The sequence below is a fragment of the Pongo abelii genome, chromosome 2 (genome assembly GCF_028885655.2).
Source record: "Pongo abelii isolate AG06213 chromosome 2, NHGRI_mPonAbe1-v2.0_pri, whole genome shotgun sequence".
In the NCBI taxonomy this organism is placed as follows: Eukaryota; Metazoa; Chordata; class Mammalia; order Primates; family Hominidae; genus Pongo; species Pongo abelii.
The window spans coordinates 23,821,151-23,841,421 of record NC_085928.1 but is presented as its reverse complement, the minus strand read 5'-3'; the positions used below and the strand labels follow the sequence as shown (position 1 = coordinate 23,841,421).

Sequence of the window (20,271 nt, the reverse complement as noted above, 5' to 3'; positions counted from 1 at the left end):
CCATCCATGTATCATCCCCCAAGTAAACACTTCTTGTTCACCTGTTCATTAGATTTCAAGTGCAGTCTCTGGCCTGTAAGTCCCTACAATGATAAGTTTCTCTTATTGCACATTCTTCATCACGAGGATGCCAGAAGAGCTCAGGAACTGTTGTTCCTCATCAGTAGCAGATTCTTCAGAATCTTGGGCACTGCACAGATGCCCTTGAGCTCTTTGAATAAAGGCTGATTTTTAGAAAATACATTAAGACAGAACTTAAAAGCAATAGATTGACTAATTATAATCCAAAGACGAGTGTGCCTCTAACCACAATTTTCATTTATTTTTAAGTGTTTCCTTCATGGCCTTTCCTGTGACTCGCCCTATGCAGTTTGTGTATTTGTTGACGACTTTATGTGTTTTTAACATGGTTTTTGCCAAACTTGGTTTTTCCGAGACCGTCTTTTCTCAGAGGCTCGGTTTTACCGTCCTATCTGCAGTCGGCTACTTTCGGTGGCAGAAGAGGCCACATCTGCTTCCTGTAGGCCCTCTGGGCAGAAGCATGCGGTGGTGTCTCCTCCTGATCTGGGCCCAGGGGCTGAGGCAGGCTCCCTTCGCCTCAGGTAAGGCCTGAAACCCAGCAGAGCAGCAGGGAGGAAAAACAAGGCTAAGCTTGGTGTGGAGACTTGGGTGCTTGTGTAGGGAAGACTCCAAGAGCATGCCACAGCTGCTGGAGAGAAATTGCAACTTTTAGAGTCCTGTGTACTGTTATGTAAGAAAGGACAATCTCTGAGAATGAGGTGTGGTTCTGTTTTTGGTGGCAGATGAAGTGCTTTGCAGACTTTCGGGGTTGGAGGAGCCTGACTGGCCGGCACAAGAAGGAGCAGGAGAAGAATAAGGGCTGGGCAGGAGGCACTGCCAGTTTGCTTTTAGAAGCTCATTCCTGCTCCAGCTTCTTTTCTGTTGCCTTTCAGGAACTTTCCAGGAAAACATTATAAGTTCTCTGTGAATTGAAAATGTCTTTTTTACAGATTCCAGAGATTCTACCACTAGAGACTGATTTTTTTGTTGTATTTATTTCTTCTATAGTAAAAATCGGAGTCAAATATTTCTGAGGGAGGGGAACACAAATATTTAGAAACCGTGGTATAAATTAGTTTTTATGTTGCTTTCTGAACTATCTGAGGATGGAGATGTGCCCAGGGTTGCTGGGGACAGGTTAAGTGCTGAGAGGGTGGTTATGCCTGGGAGAAGCAGGGTTTCCTGCTAAGCTTCCTTTCCTATTGGATTTCTTGGCTTTCTTGAAGGTTTTTTCAGGCACTGCAAATGACAGTCAACCAAACAGCAAGGTTTTGTTTCAAAGGATAATGCATCCAGCACAGAACTAGGCCACAGGAAGAAACATAAAAACAAAACAAAATAAAAACAGAAGAGGTGGTGTCAGCTGACAAGGGCTTATATTCTAAGTGGGTAGACAAAATAGGCCTACGAAAATAACAAGCTGGCCATGAAGCTATACAGCAGAATATGTGAGGGGGCAACGTGCTAAGTTGTGTAGTCATAAGCCAGGCTTTTAGTAAGGTGCTAATTATATAATACAGGCAGTGAATGTGAAAGGAAAAGGGAGATTGAGATGGGCTGGGGTCTTCTAGGAGGTGGGGAGGGAGTGCAGCCTTGACAAGCCTCCCTGTGGGTGGGGTGTAAAGAGGGGCAGAAGTTAGCTCTGGAAGCACAGGGCAGTGGGCGGGGAGGAGATGGGCTGGGCTGGGCTGGGCTGGAGTAGAGATGTGTGGAGAAGGGTGAGAAGACTGGAAAGACAACCTGAGTGGGGGACTGGGAGCCTTGAATAACAGGCATGGAGAGGAGCATCTCTTGAAATGGAAGAAACAGGAAATAATTACAGCCTCTATGGAGGAGCAACAGGATGGACTGGAGAAACTATCATTCCAAAACCCAGTTGGGGCCTCAAAGCCCCTTAGAATTTTTCTAGGAAGATTGAAGGCCAGCTGCTGATCCAGGACTCACATGTGCTTTGTCCTCTTCCCTAGGAATGATGACAGGCACAATAGAAACAACGGGGAACATTTCTGCAGAGAAAGGTGGCTCTATCATCTTACAATGTCACCTCTCCTCCACCACGGCACAAGTGACCCAGGTCAACTGGGAGCAGCAGGACCAGCTTCTGGCCATTTGTAATGCTGACTTGGGGTGGCACATCTCCCCATCCTTCAAGGATCGAGTGGCCCCAGGCCCTGGCCTGGGCCTCACCCTCCAGTCACTGACCATGAACGATACAGGGGAGTACTTCTGCATCTATCACACCTACCCTGATGGGACTTACACAGGGAGAATCTTCCTGGAGGTCCTAGAAAGCTCAGGTATTCCTGCTGGAGCAAGTTGGTGGATAAACCTCTCCCTCTAGCTTAGAAAATACAATCCCGAAACTGCACAGCAGGGCTTCTCAATTTGGGATCATATTTGAATCACCTGAGGAGATTTTAAATCATACTGATGCCGAGGCCTCACCCAGACCAATTCAATCAGAATCCCTAATAGCAGAGCTAAACGGGTAGGATCCAAAAGCATTTCCAGGTGATTCTAATGGGCAGCCAATACTGAGAACCACTGTTCTTATGCAAGAAGCACATCTTACCTATATTTCCTAGAAGACCAGTTGATGAGGTCATATGTAAAAGTTCCCATTTATTGGTTTAGTATAATTGTGCAAATTAGAATTAACCCCTAAGTGTATAAAGATTAGATCTGGTTAAAAACAAAGCACAGCCTGTGCTAAGTTTAATTGTACAATAATTTACATTTGTGTGGTACTTCCAAGTTTCCAAAATGCCCTCATATTCATTATCCACCTGCACATTTAAACCAATTCCCAGAGGTTAGAAAAGAATTCTTATCTTATCTGAGAGACAGTATAGCAGCATGGTTAAAAGCTCAGATTCTGACACCGGACAGTCTGGGTGCAAATCCTGGCTCTGCTGTTGCCCTCAGACAGGATTTCTTAGCTTCTCTGTGTATCAGTTTTCTCATCTGTGAAAGGAGGGTGAATATAAGACCTTATGCGATGCTAATGTAGGATTAAATTCCCTACTACAAGAAAATGTCCTTAGAACAATGCCTGGAACATGGTAAGTGCTGTATAAGTGTTAACTATTAGTATGATTCCCATTTGTTTGATGGAGGCGGAAACTGGGGCTTGGAGTTGCTCAGAGTGATAGAGCTGATTTTAACACAGATGTTTTTGTTCTACTAAACTGCATCCTCAGAACTCCTATTACTGCTATCAGTTATGTTGGAGATTAAGTTATATGGTCGCAAAATGTGTGTAAACTGAGAAGATAAAAGGTTACCTTAAAGTTTCCTTTCAAATGTTACTTCTTTTTTCTTTTTGAGACGGCGTTTCGCTCTTGTCGCCCAGGCTGGAGTGCAATGGCGCAATCTCAGCTCACTGCAACTTCCGCCTCCTGAGTTCAAGCGATTCTCTCCTGCCTCAGCCTCCCGAGTAGCTGGGATTACAGGCATGTGCCGTCACACCCGGCTAATTTTGTATTTTTAGTAGAGATGGGGTTTCTTCACGTTGGTCAGGCTGGTCTCAAACTCCCAACCTCCAGTGATCTGCCCGCCTTGGCCTCCCAAAGTGTTACTTCTTAACTGATTTCACATAGGCCAAAGACCGGTTAAGAGCCGAGGCTCTGGAATTGCACTGTCTGGGGTTGACTATTGGAGTTGACCCCACGAAATCTGGCTAAATTATGTACTTTTTTTCTCAGTTTTCTTGTCGATAAAATGTAGCAAATAATTTCATGAGTTGATACAAGTAAGGTCTTACAACAGTGCTAGACAGGTAATAAGCTTAACTTAATAAGGGCTAGTTTTTATGCTATTTATTGGTTCATGGTTAGAGGAGGCCTGGGACAATAAGCAGGGCAGGGGACCTAGATTCTGGCAAAGTAACCAAGTGATGGCCTTGACCATTCTGGGCTCTTTACCCCACTGTCATATGCCAGAGGACCCATCGCCAGACGGCAGGACCGGGAACAGGGAGGGAGTTCATCAGGCAGAAGGCCCCTGTGGAGTGGTGGTCCCAGCAAGTGAAGACCACATGGGAGCTATGTCTGGTTGCTAATCTCCAGGCCAGGCCATTCATGGATCGGTGGTCCTGACATGCATGCTCCTCCCCAAGGCCACAGTGGCATGGCTATTTCCCAGCCTGAACCTGGGAAAATGAAGGTGCAAGTTTCTTCTCTGTGGCTCATGGACCCTTGGGGAGAGAGATCAGAAGATGTTCTATTGGACCCCTGTGCAGCCTCCTCACAAAGCCTGTATGTTTCCACCCTTTTGCCATTGCAGACTCCAGGGAACACCATTGGTCACTTGGCTTTTCCCTCTTGTTTCCCAAGCGGTCAGTTGCTTACGTGGAATGCTAACTCTCCTTGATTACTTGCATTAGCGCCAACCCTGGCTTCTTTTTGAACATAATCTCAAACCTTAGTCCAAGTCCCTATCCTAATACTATCTGTAATATTTAAGCTATTCCTAACCTTAATGCTAAAATTGTACTTAACCCCAAAGTTAACCTGGTTAATAGGCAGAAGTTTTAAGTAACCCTTATACAGAGTCCGCCCCTTCCCCACCCTGCATGTAGTGATGTCGTGCTTACTCAGGGCTGTTTCTGTTGCAAAGACCTTGATATCTTTGTTCTATGACCATAACTGTGAATGGAGACATTGATGCTTTTATTTCAAACCAAAAATTCCGAATGAAATTGATATATCTAATATCCCAAGTTCCACTCTGGTCCCAGTTGTATCTGGAACTTATCCTTAAACCTAACCAAACTCATTATCATAATCTTCCCCAAACCTCAACATGCTTTTCACTCCATCTATCTTCATCTGTCCCCAAGGTGTAAGAGAACCCAGGCCTAACCTTGTCTCCAATCTGGCTCTGTCCCCAAACTGATCATATATCCTTTCCTGGTTTTATGGATAGTCCTCTGCAGCCCCTCTTACCTGCTGCAGTGTGTTCTCTATGACCCCTTTGCTTTCCATCTGCCCTCTTTCCTCCAGAGCTAACTGTATGGCTATGGCTAACCAGGAGCCGTCCTGGCCAACTGTGACTGAGTCCATCAAGGCAAGAGGAACATGTTCTGGGGAATTTGAATTGTGCAGGCACCACCCTTGTCTTATTATGGATTGGATTCCTAAGCCACCTTTTAGCAACCCAGACCCTTAGTTAGAGGGATGAGATGTGAGGCTTCTGCCACATCCTTTGAAGACTCCCCTGGATACCTGAGCCCTGCCCGAGCTCCTGGGGAGCCTGGAAACCCACCTACAGCGCAGCATGCATGGGGGTGATGGTGTTCTTTTTCTCACATTCTTCTTGGGTCAGATCTTACTCATCTCTTCAAAACTCCCCTTTTGCATCTTCTTGCTTCCACTTACATGTTATCTCTTAATGAAATTCACTAGTTCATGATTTCACTTATGTCACAAATATTTACTGAGCATTCACTGTATGTCAGATGCTGAGAAAACAGCAAAGGATAAGAGTCCAGAGCCTCATGCCCTCCAGGGTTTCACAGCCTAGCTGGAAATAAGTGTTATAGGCTTAAGAGAAAAGGTTACATGCTTTTTTTCATTTTTGTAATTTAATGTTAACTTTATTTTAATTTTGAATTAAATATTTTTATTGATATGATTTCATATTTGAAGTTCAATAAAAGAAAATATTCACTTTCTGAGTTTTTTTCTGGAACTACTATTTGTTTCATTTCGTGATTACCAAAAATGATTTTGTCAAACAGAAGAAAGGAATGTTAAAATGACCTGCTCTGGTGTCAAATATACAAGGTACACCACTGCTCAAAAAATCAGTCATCGATTTCATGATGGGCCAGATGGATACTCTGCTGTTCAAAGTGTTGGGCTTAAAGGCTCCAGTCCCATGGTTACACAAAGGGCTTGGCCAATCCTCCCCTCTCTGCCCTGGGGAAATCAGCTTCACTTCTGCCTTCTGCCTCTCATCTCTGTTTTGTCCTCCCTCTAGTGGCTGAGCACAGTGCCAGGTTCCAGATTCCATTGCTTGGAGCCACGGCCACGACGCTGGTGGTCATCTGCATAGCAGTCATCGTGGTGGTCGTGTTGGCTAGAAAGGTAATGGCTCTGGCTGCACATCGCAGTCATGGGCACCCCCACCTCTGCCACCCTGGTCCTTTCAGGTTCTCTTTCCACCCAGAGAGAGACCCAGATGTGATCTTTCCGAGTGCTCTTTGTGCCTTTTTCCTGGCATTTTTTTCTGCCTATTAGTGCAGTTATTTATGCTCTTCCCTTGTCTCTCTGGTAGGGAGGGACCCCTGGACAGCTGGACCTGTTTCCTACCCATCTCGCTGTCATTTGTAACTCCTGGTTTCTGCTTATCCCTTAAGCCACTGCTCTGAGAGTTTAATTTATCTATGATGATTTTGATGCCTCGTGGGCATCTATATATGCTAGAGCTTTCTGCACATTAGCTCTTTTGATTATTACAACTCGCTGGTAGTGCTAGGCTACCCAGCATGTCTGTAGAATGATAAATAAACACTCCAAAAATGTAGGGTTAGGCCAGGAGCTGTGGCTTACACCTCAGGAGCTACAGATATGGCTGGTGCTATTGGGAAGGTCAGTGATCTGTAATATTTTCATTTATGTGTTGGCTATCACAATAGACATAATTCCACCCACTCGGGAGACTGTGGCAGGAGGATCACTTGACTCTAGGAGTTCAAGGCTGCAGTGAGATATGACTGCACTCCAGCGTGGGCAACAGAGCAAGACTCTACGTCTAAAAAAAAAAAAAAAAAATTGATGGTAAAGTGGACATGGCAAGATCAGCAGGTTGTAAATCCTCTGTTCAGCTTAAGAGCTTATGTGGCTGAAAGAGTCATGAATGGGGAATTGAAAGATCTAGTTTCTAGTTTTGGCACTGAGTGTATGCTTTTAGGAAAGTTACTTAATCTTTCAAGGTCTTCATTTCCTTATATATAAAATGGGGATTTGTCTTAGTCTAGTTTCTGCTGCTGTAACAATACAATTATTGGGAAATTTATAAAGAAAAGAAGTTTATTTGGCTCATGGTTCTGGAGGCTGGGAAGTCCAGGAGCATGGTGCATTTGGCAAGGTTCATCCCGCGGCAGAAGGCATCATGTGATGAGTGCGTGCATGTGAGCGAGAGAGAGAAATGAGGCCAAACTCATCCTTTTAATTAGGAACTTACTCCCATGATACCTAACCCACTCCTGAGATAATGGCGTTAATCCCTTCATGAGGGCAGATCTTCATGGCCTAATCACCTCTTAAAAGCATTACCACTTAATACTATTACAATGGTAATTAAGTTTCCAACACATGGCCTTTTGGGGGACACATTAAAACCATAGCCATATTATAATTCGGCTTGCTCTATATCATAGAGTTGTGATGAACAAGTGGCATATTTCATGTAAAATCTTTATAAATAATGAGGAATTATATCAGTGAAATTTATGTCATCAGCTACCGGTATTGATTGGGAGGAGTGAAAGAATTTCCACTCCTTGTTTTGTCTGATCTCTTGGGCCCTTTAAGTCAGCTCAGCCCAGGTCACCTTAATTCAAGTCACCACATAAATATTTTGGGAAACACAAGTTTGTAATTTCTACCTTTACCCCAGACCCTCCGCCTGACATCCTAACCCACTTTTCCTCCAACTCTAATTCCATTCAATTAACAACTCAATTCTGCAGCCTGGTTGAACTGCAGTGGCTGAGATATGGCTGGTGCTGTTGGGAAAGTCAATGATCTATAATATTTTCATTTATGTGTTGGCTATCACAATAGACATAATGAGGAAATGAACCCTCTATGGGAAGGTGAGGACAGGAGAAATGATTGAATAGAGGGGGGAGGTGAAGAAGATGAAAGTTGATCTCTTAGCTGGGAAGGGAGCTGTTATGGTCGTTGGTGAACAGGTTCTCTGCTGTTAGCAGTGTCCTGATGGTCTGGAATAAAAGAATCAAAGGCTCTTTAGAAGGAGCTGAACAACTTTTCCTGTTAAGGATTCAAGACTGGTTAATTTTCATTCTGGGCACCTGGACTAACTTTGGTCATCTGGAGGGTAGAGAAAGAGAAAAAGGTGAAGAGACCTATTGAGTCCTATTGCTCCCTTTCTACAGTGTTTGATTCCTCAGCCCTCTCTGACATTTCCACTGCTTCCTGTGTAGTGCAGGTCCTCTCTGCATCTTTCCTGTGCTTTGGCTATAGTTGTCAGTCTTCTGTCTCTCTCTCCTTGCTCAAAGCATTTTATACTTGCATTATTCAGGGTTCCAGCAGGGAACATGTAGTACTCAAACTGGGTTGTTTGAAGACAGTTTAATAATAGGATTTCCAGAAGTCTAGTAGGATGTAAGGACACCACAAGGAGGAGTAGCAAGGTGTTGTAACCATTCCTAGTTCTTCAAAGGGTAGGGGAGGGGCTAATTATTGGAGCCTGGAAGGAGAGAGTTATGTGGAGGGGTCTCCTTCAGAAGTGCTGTAGTCTTTGCTGGAGGGTCACAACCAGTCCAAGGCCACCCTGCAGAAAGAACAAAGGGAACTACATACCCTCATCTCATTCCTCTCTCCATTCCCTTACTGTTGCTTTGCACTGGCTGACCTCAAACTTAGGTTGGAGGATAAGGGGACTTATTGATGTAGTACATTTAGTACAGTCTTCATAGGGCACAAAATAGGGTGGAGAAGGTTAGAGAGTAGAGCCAAGAGGCAAATGGCTGGTATCCATACAAGTAGTGCTCATAGACATGAACACTGGACAAATGATCTTGACTTTCCATGGGGTTGGCTGGCTTCAGCCTTCTCTCTTGTAGTCTTGACCTCTTTTGATTATGTATGTAAGCAATACCCTTCTTGGCTGCCCAGCTATATTTCTCCTGGGCACACCGTGCTCTATTAACCATTTTAATATCCCCACAGATCAGGCTTTCTTGGCTCCCATTGAAGTAATTACATCCATTTTGTTTCTCAAGTGCTGCTATCTGTTCTGCACTATTTTGGGATCTCCTCAGCCTCATTGCTACTAGGGATCCAGTTCTGTAAAAGCATCTCCTATTTTAGCCCTAGCCTATAGAGGAGAGATACCACCAAACTTCTCAATGATGCTGGAGCTCCCCTAGCACATTCTTTTCCAGCTTAGTAAAAGGGATATTCTTTTTCTTTTTCCTTTTTCCCCTTTATTGTTGCTATTATCTTAAGGGATGTTCTCTGGATCTTCCCTAGAAGAGCCAATATAATCAGCTATTGGATTTTGGAAATTATTCAGTACAGGGATTGGCAAAATTTCTCTGTAAAGAGACAGATAGTATATCTTTTTGGGTTTGTAGGTCATATGGTCTCTGTTGCAAGAATTCAACTCTGCCATTGTAGTGTGAAAGTGCTATAGATTATATATAAATGAATGACTATGAATGACTCTGTTCCAACAAACCTATATTTATAAACACTAAAATGTTAATTTCATATAATTTTTATGTGTAATAAAATATTTGTTTTTCATTCTATAAATTTTTATTTTTTAATTTTTTATATATTTTTTATTTCAATAGGTTTTTGGGGAATAAGTCCTTTAGTGGTGATTTCTGAGATTTTGGTGCACCCATCACCCGAACAGTGTACACTGTACCCAGTGTGTAGTCCTTTATCCCTCACCCCTCTCCCACTCTTTCCCCTGAGTCCCCAAAGTCCATTAGTCCCTTGTATCATTCTTACGCCTTTGCGTCCTCATAGCTTAGCTCCCACTTCTGAGTGAGAACATACAATGTTTGGTTTTTCATTCCCAAGTTACTTCACTTATAGTAGTGGTTTCCAATTCCAACCAGGCTGCTGCAAATGCCATTATTTTGTTCCTTTTTATGGCTGAGTAGTATTTCATGGTGTATATATATATATATATATATATATACACATACATACATACATATATACACATACACACATACATACACACACACACACACACACACACTACAATTTCTTTATCCACTCATTGATTGATGGGCATTTGGGCTGGTTCCATATTTTTGCAATTGCAAATTGTGCTGCTTTTTGTATAATGACTTCTTTTCCTCTGGATAGATAACCAGTAGTGGGATTACTGGATTAAATGGTAGTTCTACTTTTAGTTCTTTAAGGAATCTCCACACTGTTTTCCATAGTCGTACTAGTTTACATTACCACAAGCAGTGTAAAAGTGTTCCCCTTTCAGTACATCCATGCCAACATCTGTTTTTTTTTATTTTTTGATTAAGGCCATTCTTACAAGAGTAAGGTGGTATTGCGTTTTGATTTTCATTTCTCTGATAATTAGTGATGTTGAGCATTTTTTCATATGTTTGTTGGCCATTTGTATATCCTTTTCTGAGAATTGTCTGTTTATGTCCTTAGCCCACTTTTTGATGGGATTTTTTTTTCAGCTGATTTGTTTGAGTTCCTTGTAGATTCTGGATATTAGTCCTTTATTGGATATATAGTTTACAAATATTTTTTCCCACTCTGTGGGCTGTTTACTCTGCTGATTATTTCTTTTGCTGTGCAGAAGACATTACTTTTTAAAACTCTTTTTGTTTTTAAAAAAACACTTAAAATATAAAAGCCATCTTTAGTTCAAGGGCTGTAAAAAACCAGCAGTGGGTCATATTTGACCCACAAAACTCAGTTTGCCATTTCTGATTTAGTAGGTTTATTCCAGCATTCTTGCTTCTCTGAGCATTTTGTTTCCCTTTTCCATAGTTTGCCTAAGCAGTGTTGTCATCTCTATTGACAGCAGTATAACAGAATCATCCCCTGGGGCCCTTGTGAGGGTGTTAAATATTGAGTGTTCCAATATTGACACATTATCCCTCATCCAATCTCATGTTCTACCCCCCACCACAATCCATCACCTTCAGAATTCATGCCTAGGCATCTTCTCCCAGTCCCTGCCAGTAGATGTTAGCCAGGTCCTTTATTATATAACCTTTCTATTCTCTTAGCAGACCCAGCACTTCCTCCATTAGCATGGGCTGATTGGCTCTCAAATGCATCTTTCCAGAGATCCTCATTCCAAGTTTCAGGAGACTCCTCCTCTACTATCAAGATGCTAGCTTTGGCATAGAAAATTTACCTAGGCTTAGAATCTGCCTTCTTTAAAGTCCTGTCCCTCTTATAATTAGCTTATGTACCTGGTCTTCAGCTGTGGATAGATGAGTGTCTTTTAAGTGCTGCCAAGGAGGAGCTTTAACTCTCACACTTTGAGTTGCTGATAGATCTGAGGCTGTCATTTTCTCACTTCAGTCCATCGGTGCAATTTAGCAAAAGTCAATTTTGAGTCCTAATAGTAACTATTTACCCTATACTATTGACCCAATTCCAGAGTTCTAACACTATTTACCCTATACATCTCAAATGTTACAGTCAGTGCACCAGCTCATAGCTCCCATCCATCTGTGTCCCATCTCATTTCACCACCAGTCATGGGGTTTGTGTTGCCATCTAGCAGGTGAGTGATCCCATTCCACAATCCTGTTCTTACAGGCTGCCTTCTAGGACTATTCCCAGCAGCAACTGTTTTAGATCAGGTCCCCGGAAATAGAGCCTGACATGCAAATTTTGGTGAGAGTGACTTATTGGGACAGCTCTCAGATGAAAAGTGGTGAAGGAAGCAGTATAGGGAGGGCTAAGGGAAGAAAGCTCAGCATGGATATGGTCTCAGCTGGAGACTTGGCTGAAGCAAGAATTGTACAGAGTTGGTTGAACCTTTAGGCAGGGAGCTGGCGTTTTGGAAATCCACCTAGGTCAGTCATTACTTCTGGCTGCTCACCAGGGAGGGCCCAAGAGCAATTCTCCAGAGAAGGGGCTGCTGTGAGCTCACAGTGTACACTCCCAGCTTCTGGAAAATGGGAATGCTGGTCAGGTAGAGAGATCTGAGCAGGAGCTGTACATATGGATCTCCGGAGGGACAGAACCAATAGGAGATATAGACGGATGGATGGATGGATGGATTGATAGATAGATAGATAGATAGATAGATAGATAGATAGATAGATGAGGAGGGATTTGTTAGGGGAATTTGTTCATGTGATTGTAAAGGCTGAGAAGTCGCACCACAGGCTGTCTGCAAGCTGGAGACCTTGGGATGCTGGTAGCATGGCTCAGTTCAAGTCCAACAGCCTCAGAACCACTGAGGCTGTTGGTGTAATTCTCAGTCCAAGGCTAAGGGCCTGAAAACCTAGGGTCAGGAGCACTGGTTTAAGTCCTGGAGTCCGAAAGCCAGGGAGCTTGGTGTCCTGATGTCCAAGGACAGGAGAAGAGTGTGTCCCAACTCCAAAGAGAGAAAGTATAATTTTGCCTCTCTTCTGTTTCAGGAAAGGCAGGCCTCCAGGTGACTGGATAGTGCCTGGCTACATTTAGAGTGTATCTTACCCACTCACTTCACTCGGACTGACATGCCAATCTCCTTTGGAAACACCCTCACAGACACACCCAAAATGGGCTTTCCTAGCTCTCTCAGGTCCCTTAATCCAGTTAAGCTGATACCTAAAATTAGCTATGACAGGCGCAACAGCATTCACTACAGACCTTGAGAGCCCATAGACTGTTATTTAGGAGCATGTTCTTTGGAATCAGACAGTCCTAGGTTTGGGTCCCAACTCAACCACTTGAGTAGCTGTACCACCTAACTTTGATGAACCTCAGTTTTCTCATCTGTAAAATGCCGATAATTATGGCATTGCCTTCATAAGGTCATGAGAAAACTTCAGTCAAATAATAATTAATGTAAGGTACTTAGCATTTTTCCTAGCATGTAAGCTGGAAAGGTGAGTGGGACCATCACAAGAGATGTTTTTGAGATCATCACAAGGGATGTTTTGGGGATCATCACAGTTTCTTGTGAGGAATGTAGTGAAATTATGGATTTTCTTCTTGGGCAAAATTTTCTATACAATTTACAAATCCCCTGAAATCCAGCTGTGCATCTCAGGTTAAGCACCCTCCTATATACAGTGGAGCCATTGAAGAGTTTTAGGCGGAAATATGGACTGACACAACTTTTGTTTTTGAAAATCACTGTGCTGGTGACTATGTGGAGTTGGACTAGAAGTAAGAGGGAGTCCAGAGACAGTGAGGATGAAGCCCAGGTGTGAGAGAAGACATGGATATAGAGATGGAAAAGAGGGAGTAGATTTCAGAATTGCCTAGAATTAAAATTGGATGAAGTTTTGCAGATAAATCGAGTTGAACATTAGCCTCCAGATTTCTGATCAGCTGGTGCCATAAACCAGGGCAGTGAATATAGGGGCAGGAGTGGTTTGTTGGGGCGGGAATGTGATGGTTTGTTTTGAGACAAGTTGAGTCTGAGCTTGCCGTGGGTCATCAGGTGATGATGCCCAGTGGACAGGTGGACACCTGCATCTGGAGCTCAGGGCAGAAGCCTGTGCTAGTTTAGATAGAGATTTGGGCATCTTCAGAGGACAGATGGTGGTTGTAGATATAAGAAAGTAGATGCTCATGAAATCACTCAGAGAACATGTTTAGCGTGAGAGAAAGCAGAGAGCAGAACCCTGGGGAACCCTACAGTTTGGGGAGCTGATGTGCAAAGAGAAAAGGGGCAGGCCTGGCTGAAGACGAAGGTAGGGGTTCAAAGGAGGAGAAGAGAATCAGGAGAGAGTGATGCCAAAGGAGCCAGAGAAAGAGAACATTTCAGAAAGGAAGAGGTCAACAGAGTCAAGTGCAGTAAAGAGTACAAGAAAATAGAGAATGGAAAGCTGCCTCACTAAGCTTAGTGAACAGGAAGTAACAAGGTGTGTGGCACGTGGTCTCTGTAGTAAGTGCAGTTTCCGTGGACTAGTTAGCATTTCAATCTAGCTGTAACGCGGTTGAGAAATTAAGGGCTAAGGAACTGGTGTTGGTAAGAACACAAGTTTGCCGGTGTGCATGTGTGTAAGAAAGGAAGACAGAGATCACGATAACTCTCAATATATGTCATATTGGGGAGTAACTGTTGAATAACATCCCCACATACTCACTTTGTATTTTGTTTGTTTTTAGAAGAAAGCCCTCAGAATCCATTCTGTGGAAGGCGACCTCAGGAGAAAATCAGCTGGACAGGAGGAATGGAGCCCCACTGCTCCCTCACCCCCAGGAAGCTGTGTCCAGGCAGAAGCTGCACCTGCTGGGCTCTGTGGAGAGCAGCGGGGAGAGGACTGTGCCGAGCTGCATGACTACTTCAATGTCCTGAGTTACAGAAGCCTGGGTAACTGCAGCTTCTTCACAGAGACTGGTTAGCAACTAGAGGCATCTTCTGGAAGATATACTTTTGTCTTTGCTATTATAGATGAATATATAAGCAACTGTACTCTCCATCAGTGCTGCGTGTGTGTGTGTGTGTGTGTGTGTTTGTGTGTGCTCAGCTGAGTGAATAAATGTCATCCTCTTCTCCATCTTCATTTCTTTGGCCTTTTCGTTCTATTCCATTTTGCATTATGGCAGGCCTAGGGTGAGTAACGTGGATCTTGATCATAAATGCAAAATTAAAAAATATCTTGACCTGGTGTTAAATCTGGCAGTTTAAGCAGATCCTATGTCTCTGAGAGACACATTCCTCATAATGGCCAGCATTTTGGGCTACAAGGTTTTGTGGTTGATGATGAGGACGGCATGACTGCAGAGCCATCCTCATCTCATTTTTTCACGTCATTTTCAGTAACATTCACTCATTCAAAGGCAGGTTATAAATAAGTCCTGGTATCAGCCTCTATGGGGAGATTTGAGAGTGACTAAATCTTGGTATCTGCCCTCAAGAACCTACAGTTAACTGGGGAGACAATGTTGTCATGAAAAGGCATTATAGTAAGGAGAGAAGGAGACACACACAGGCCTTCAGGAAGAGACTACAGTTTGGGGTGAGGTAGTTGGCATAGGCTTATCTGTGATGAAGTGGCCTGGGAGCACCAAGGGGATGTTGAGGCTAGTCTGGGAGGAGCAGGAGTTTTGTCTAGGGAACTTGTAGGAACTTCTTGGAACTGAAAGTCCCACAAAGAAGGCCCTGGCACCAAGGGAATCAACCAACTTCAGATTTTATTCTCTGGGCAGGCATTTCAAGTTTCCTTTTGCTGTGACGTACTCATCCATTAGACAGCCTGATACAGGCCTCTAGGCTTTTCCGGCCATGTGTGCTGGGGAAGCCCCAGGAAACGCACATGCCCACACAGGGAGCCAAGTCTTAGCATTTGGGCCTTGATCTACCTTTTCTGCATCAATACACTCTTGAGCCTTTGAAAAAAGAACGTTTCCCACTAAAAAGAAAATGTGCATTTTTAAAATAGGGACTCTTCCTAGGGGAAAAAGGGGGTGATAGAGGGTTTAAAAAATAAACACCTTCAAACTAACTTCTTCGAACCCTTTTATTCACTCCCTGACATCTTTGTGCTGGGGTTGGGGTAACTGAACTGCTTATTTCTGTTTAATTGCATTCAGGCTGGATCTTAGAAGACTTTTATCCCTCCACCATCTCTTTCAGAGGAATGAGCGGGGAGGTTGGATTTACTGGTGACTGATTTTCTTTCATGGGCCAAGGAACTGAAAGAGAATGTGAAGCAAGGCTGTGTCTTGCCCATGGTTAAAAATAAAGCATTGCCCCGCTTCCTAAGACTTAGACTGGGGTTGACAATTGTTTTAGCAACAAGACAATTCAACTATTTCTCCTAGGATTTTTATTATTATTATTTTTTCACTTTTCTACCAAATGGGTTACATAGTTAGGAAGAAGGAACTGAAATCTGTCCAGAACTCCAAGTCCTTTGGAAGAAAGATAGATGAATGTAAAAATGTTGTTGTTTGCTGTGGCTGTTTACAGCATTTTTCTTGCAAAATTAGTGCAAATCTGTTGGAAATAGAACACAATTCACAAATTGGAAGTGAACTAAAATGTAATGACGAAAAGGGAGTAGTGTTTTGATTTGGAGGAGGTGTATATTCGGCAGAGGTTGGACTGAGGGTTGGGTGTTATTTAATGTAATTATGGTAATTGGGAAACATTTATAAACACTATTGGGATGGTGATAAAATACAAAAGGGCCTATAGATGTTAGAAATGGGTCAGGTTACTGAAATGGGATTCAATTTGAAAAAAAATTTTTTTAAATAGAACTCACTGAACTAGATTCTCCTCTGAGAACCAGAGAAGACCATATCATAGCTGGATTCCTGGAGACATGCACTATCCACCACGTAGCCACTTTCCACATGTGGCCATCAACCACTTAAGATGGGGTTAGTTTAAATCAAGATGTGCTGTTATAATTGGTATAAGTATAAAATCACACTAGATTCTGGAGATTTCATATGAGTAATAAGAATACTATTTCAGTAGTTTTGGTATAGTGTGTGTCAAAAATGATAATATTTTGGATGTATTGGGTGAAATAAAATATTAACATTAGTTTCATGTTTCTTGTTATCTTTTTAACGTGGCTACTGGAAAGCCTAAAATTGCATATGTGGCTCTCATATTTCTATGCGACTGTGCTGCTCTAGTAGCTAAACCCAAGCCAAGCTGATACCCAGGGAGGGTGTCTATCTATGTCTATTGGTCTCCATTTCTTTTTCTTTCAAAATAGTGTTTGAGGAAGACTTTCCCGCTTATGAGGTCTTTTGGGAAATATGTAGGGAAGTATCACAGAGAAGAGTGAGGAAGGGGAACACTCAGTGCTGACAGGAAGCGATGCCAGGCTTTTCTGGGTCCCCTCGTGGATTCCCTAACAGGAGGAGCGAATAGACAAATCTATGAATGAGCATTCAAGGAGGAATACATTACTGATTCCCTGACCACATTCTAAGCCTGGGTGTACAAGTCTGATCTATAATCCTGAGAATTACACTAGACAAATGTGAGAAACTTTGAGTCATGGAGCTTTGAGATAGATGGTCTTCATGAGTGAACAGGACCTCACTATGCAATTTTATTTCATGCCTTTTCCCTTCTCACCCCTGTGAGCCCCAGAAATGAGTCGTCATACACTCAGGTTCATTCAGATTCCATCAGTGCTGAGCTGGACAGGCAGGGAGGCTGGCTGGGTGTGAGGTCCACCAATGACAGCATTCTGGTGGGCACACCCCACCCCGCAGAGAGGGGGCAATGGGCAGTGTGGCTGTCATTTGTGGGGTGTGAGTTTTTTTTAGTCTCCTGATTCTTTCAGGTGCTGCTTCATGGCTGTAACTGGTAGTTTCCCACACCTACTCCAAGTTACACCTGTCAAGAGGTACAGGGGAGCTTTTTGTGTGGCAAGAGCCTGAGCTTTCTGGAAGTCACAACGATATACTCAATGTTTGAGGTAATTTATTTGCATAAGGTAGTGTAAGACAATGCTATCCAATAGAACTTTCTGCAATTATGGGAATCCTCTATGTCTGTCCCATCCAGTATGGTAGCCACTAGCTGCATGTGGCTGTTGAGCGCTTGAAATTTGGCTAATGTGACAAAGAAACTGAATTTTAAATTTTATTTCATTGTAATTAACAAATTTAAATGTAAATAGCAACATGTGACTGGTGGCTAGTATATTGGACATCCCAATTCTAGTAATTGCCTTGCATATAGAGAAAACACAGACAGCTGTATTTATAGGACATTGGATGGCTCACCAGTTGTTATGCATTTGAAATGGCTACCACCAGGAAGAAACTTGAAGGTTCTCCTCTATTATCCTGTATCCATCCTCTGATCGAGACAAACCATGAGGTCAAAGCAGGCTGTACATTTATTTATTTCAGGTTTTTTCCAAAAAGAAATCTGAGGTAGCTAAGTGGTCCAGTTCACGTAAATAGGGCCAAAATTGTCAAGAAATTTGCAACTCATAGGGGTTATGCAGAAACAGACTTTCATCACAGGACTTACCATGGACTATATTCATTCTGACTTCATGTAGGCTGTGAAGAGCACCTTCTCTGGGTCTAAAACTCTGATGGACTTCACAGAGATCAAAAAAGAAGTAATTATGGAGTGTAGTGGACAGGGAATTGAGAATCTTGGTCCAAGTGCTGAGCTCTGCAATTAGTTTCATGACTTTGGATAAGCCACTTAACCTATCAAAGACTCATAAATATTTCCTCATTTATAAAATGGTAATATTACTATCTTTCTAAGATTCTTAAGAAGATGAGGCAGGAATGTGGCTGACTGCTTTGTGAGCTGCAAGATGCTGGGTTAATATTATTGTGTTCTGCTCCAGGAGCATGTGCACCAGGTAATGCTAATGATACCACGGAAGTTTTCATGGAGGCAACAAAACTGGCTGGGAGCAACTGAGGTATCTGAAATTATCTATCAATGTTCTTAAACACTGAGATATAAGGAAAGCTAAGAGTTGCAGATACAGCCTTGGGGTCCACAAGTTCTCTGCAAGCATTTAAACATTGTGTGTTTTAAGTGAAATGATAATCTTTAAAGAAGTCATCTGTATCTGGATATTGATAGCCTTCTTATAACAGAGTGTTGTCATTGGTTTTAGCCTCTGTTTGTGTTTATACATATAAACTTGATTATAATCAAGTTTGTTTAAAGGCACAGAAGCTTAATTTATAAATGATTCATTTACTCCCAGATGGGTGGAGCAGTGGAAGACTTTGCAGTAGTTGAACTAATAGGAAAGTGAAGCGATAATTGCTTTACTTTGCACACTGTAGTGTAGGGATGTTGTATTCAGAAGGATGTGTGCAGTACACTTAACTTTGTGAGCCATGACTTAGATTCAGCAAAGCATCATTCTACGCACTGCTTGTTATTGTAGACATTACTAATTTTATAGTTTTACTTGTACTTAATTAGTAACTTTATTTTTATAATTCTACAAGGGATATAAGCATAGTAAGTTCACTTGTTGTTATGTTTGAGCCTATTAAGAATGTCTATAATAAAATAATTATGCATATTACAAATTTATTACTAGATATTATAATAAGAATAATTATTTTATTATTATCCTCTCCCATTGAGGAGGTCTGTGAAAGTATTTTTTTTCCCTTCATATCAGCATATACATTCTCAAGTTTGAGAATAATGGTATGGTATAAATATTATTGGATTTCAGAAAACCTGACCTCGGGCACTAGTTTATTGTTTTTTATTGGAAAAACACATATTTCTGAACCTCTGTTTTTATAAATTAGTGCAATCATAGCTACATCACAGTATTTACAGTATAACTGTGAAGATGAAGGATATTAAGGAGAAACTTTGTAAACTGTGAAGTACCATATGAATAGTGTATGTGTCATTTACAATTATTACAGCCTGTATATAAATTGCACCACAATGTTTTTAACAGGTACAGAAGAAAACTTTGTGTGGATAGTGCAAAGAGAGATCCAAGACTTTGGGTGAAGCTGGCTGGCATTGTTAAGATGTTGGTTCACAGAAATGATATAGGGACATATTATGCATCATGAAAATATTTTCTTCCTCTTTATACCTCTAGAATATCAATCAGGTTGACTTAGAAGTTCAGCAATTGAGTTGCAAGAAGTAAATATTTAAATTCATAGAGGTAATGTTGAAATCTCAGGAATTTATTGACATCCTTTCAGTCTAGAGGTCTCTTGATGACTCTCCCCATCCCAAGCTCACACCTGGATATTTTTGTGCTCCTCACACTGGTGGAAATGTCTATCCACACTCAGCTTCTCCAACTCAAAGCTTAGTGTTTTTGTGAGTCCCCAAACTAGACCGCTTATTCTTTGGACCCTTTCTTGACTCACTCTAGCCATTATCAACTTCCTGTTAGTTTAGAAACTCCCTTGGCCTTGAGAGTCTGAATGGCACAATCTAGCTCTTGATTTTATACAAACCTCTCTTCATGTCTAGTTGTTCGATTTTAAGCCTTCTCATGGCTGAAATAATTTCCTCTCTTTTATTCATACATTGCACAGTGCTGACTGAAATACAGAAGACATTGTGAATTTCATTTGTGTTGACTTCACCAAGGACAAACAAGATATAAGTTTTCTTCACCATATTAGCACTTTCTGTAAGAATGATGAGATCAGAGAGCTCTTTACGGCCAGGGTCACTATAAGAAAGAATCTATGGGCCAAATAGGAGTCCTTTATGAGTCTCCAAAGTCATTAAAGAGGGGCATGTTTTGTGCCATGAGCTTTCCTTTTTTGCATATGGAGCTGAGAAACCCAAAAGTTAAAAAGGAGACTCAGTGATAGATTCATGGATAACAGAGAT

General features: G+C 42.1%; 1 protein-coding gene across 1 annotated transcript; it reads left to right on the top strand.

The window, feature by feature from the left end:
• The first annotated feature begins 240 nt into the window (after positions 1-240).
• On the top strand, positions 241-14,488 carry TIGIT (T cell immunoreceptor with Ig and ITIM domains). The gene is made up of 4 exons (XM_009238512.4): positions 241-602; positions 2,028-2,357; positions 6,043-6,149; positions 14,091-14,488. The coding sequence occupies exons 1-4, from the start codon at positions 341-343 to the stop codon at positions 14,325-14,327; spliced, it is 936 nt and encodes a 311-aa protein (XP_009236787.3). The 5' UTR covers positions 241-340; the 3' UTR covers positions 14,328-14,488.
• The last annotated feature ends 5,783 nt before the right edge of the window (positions 14,489-20,271 follow it).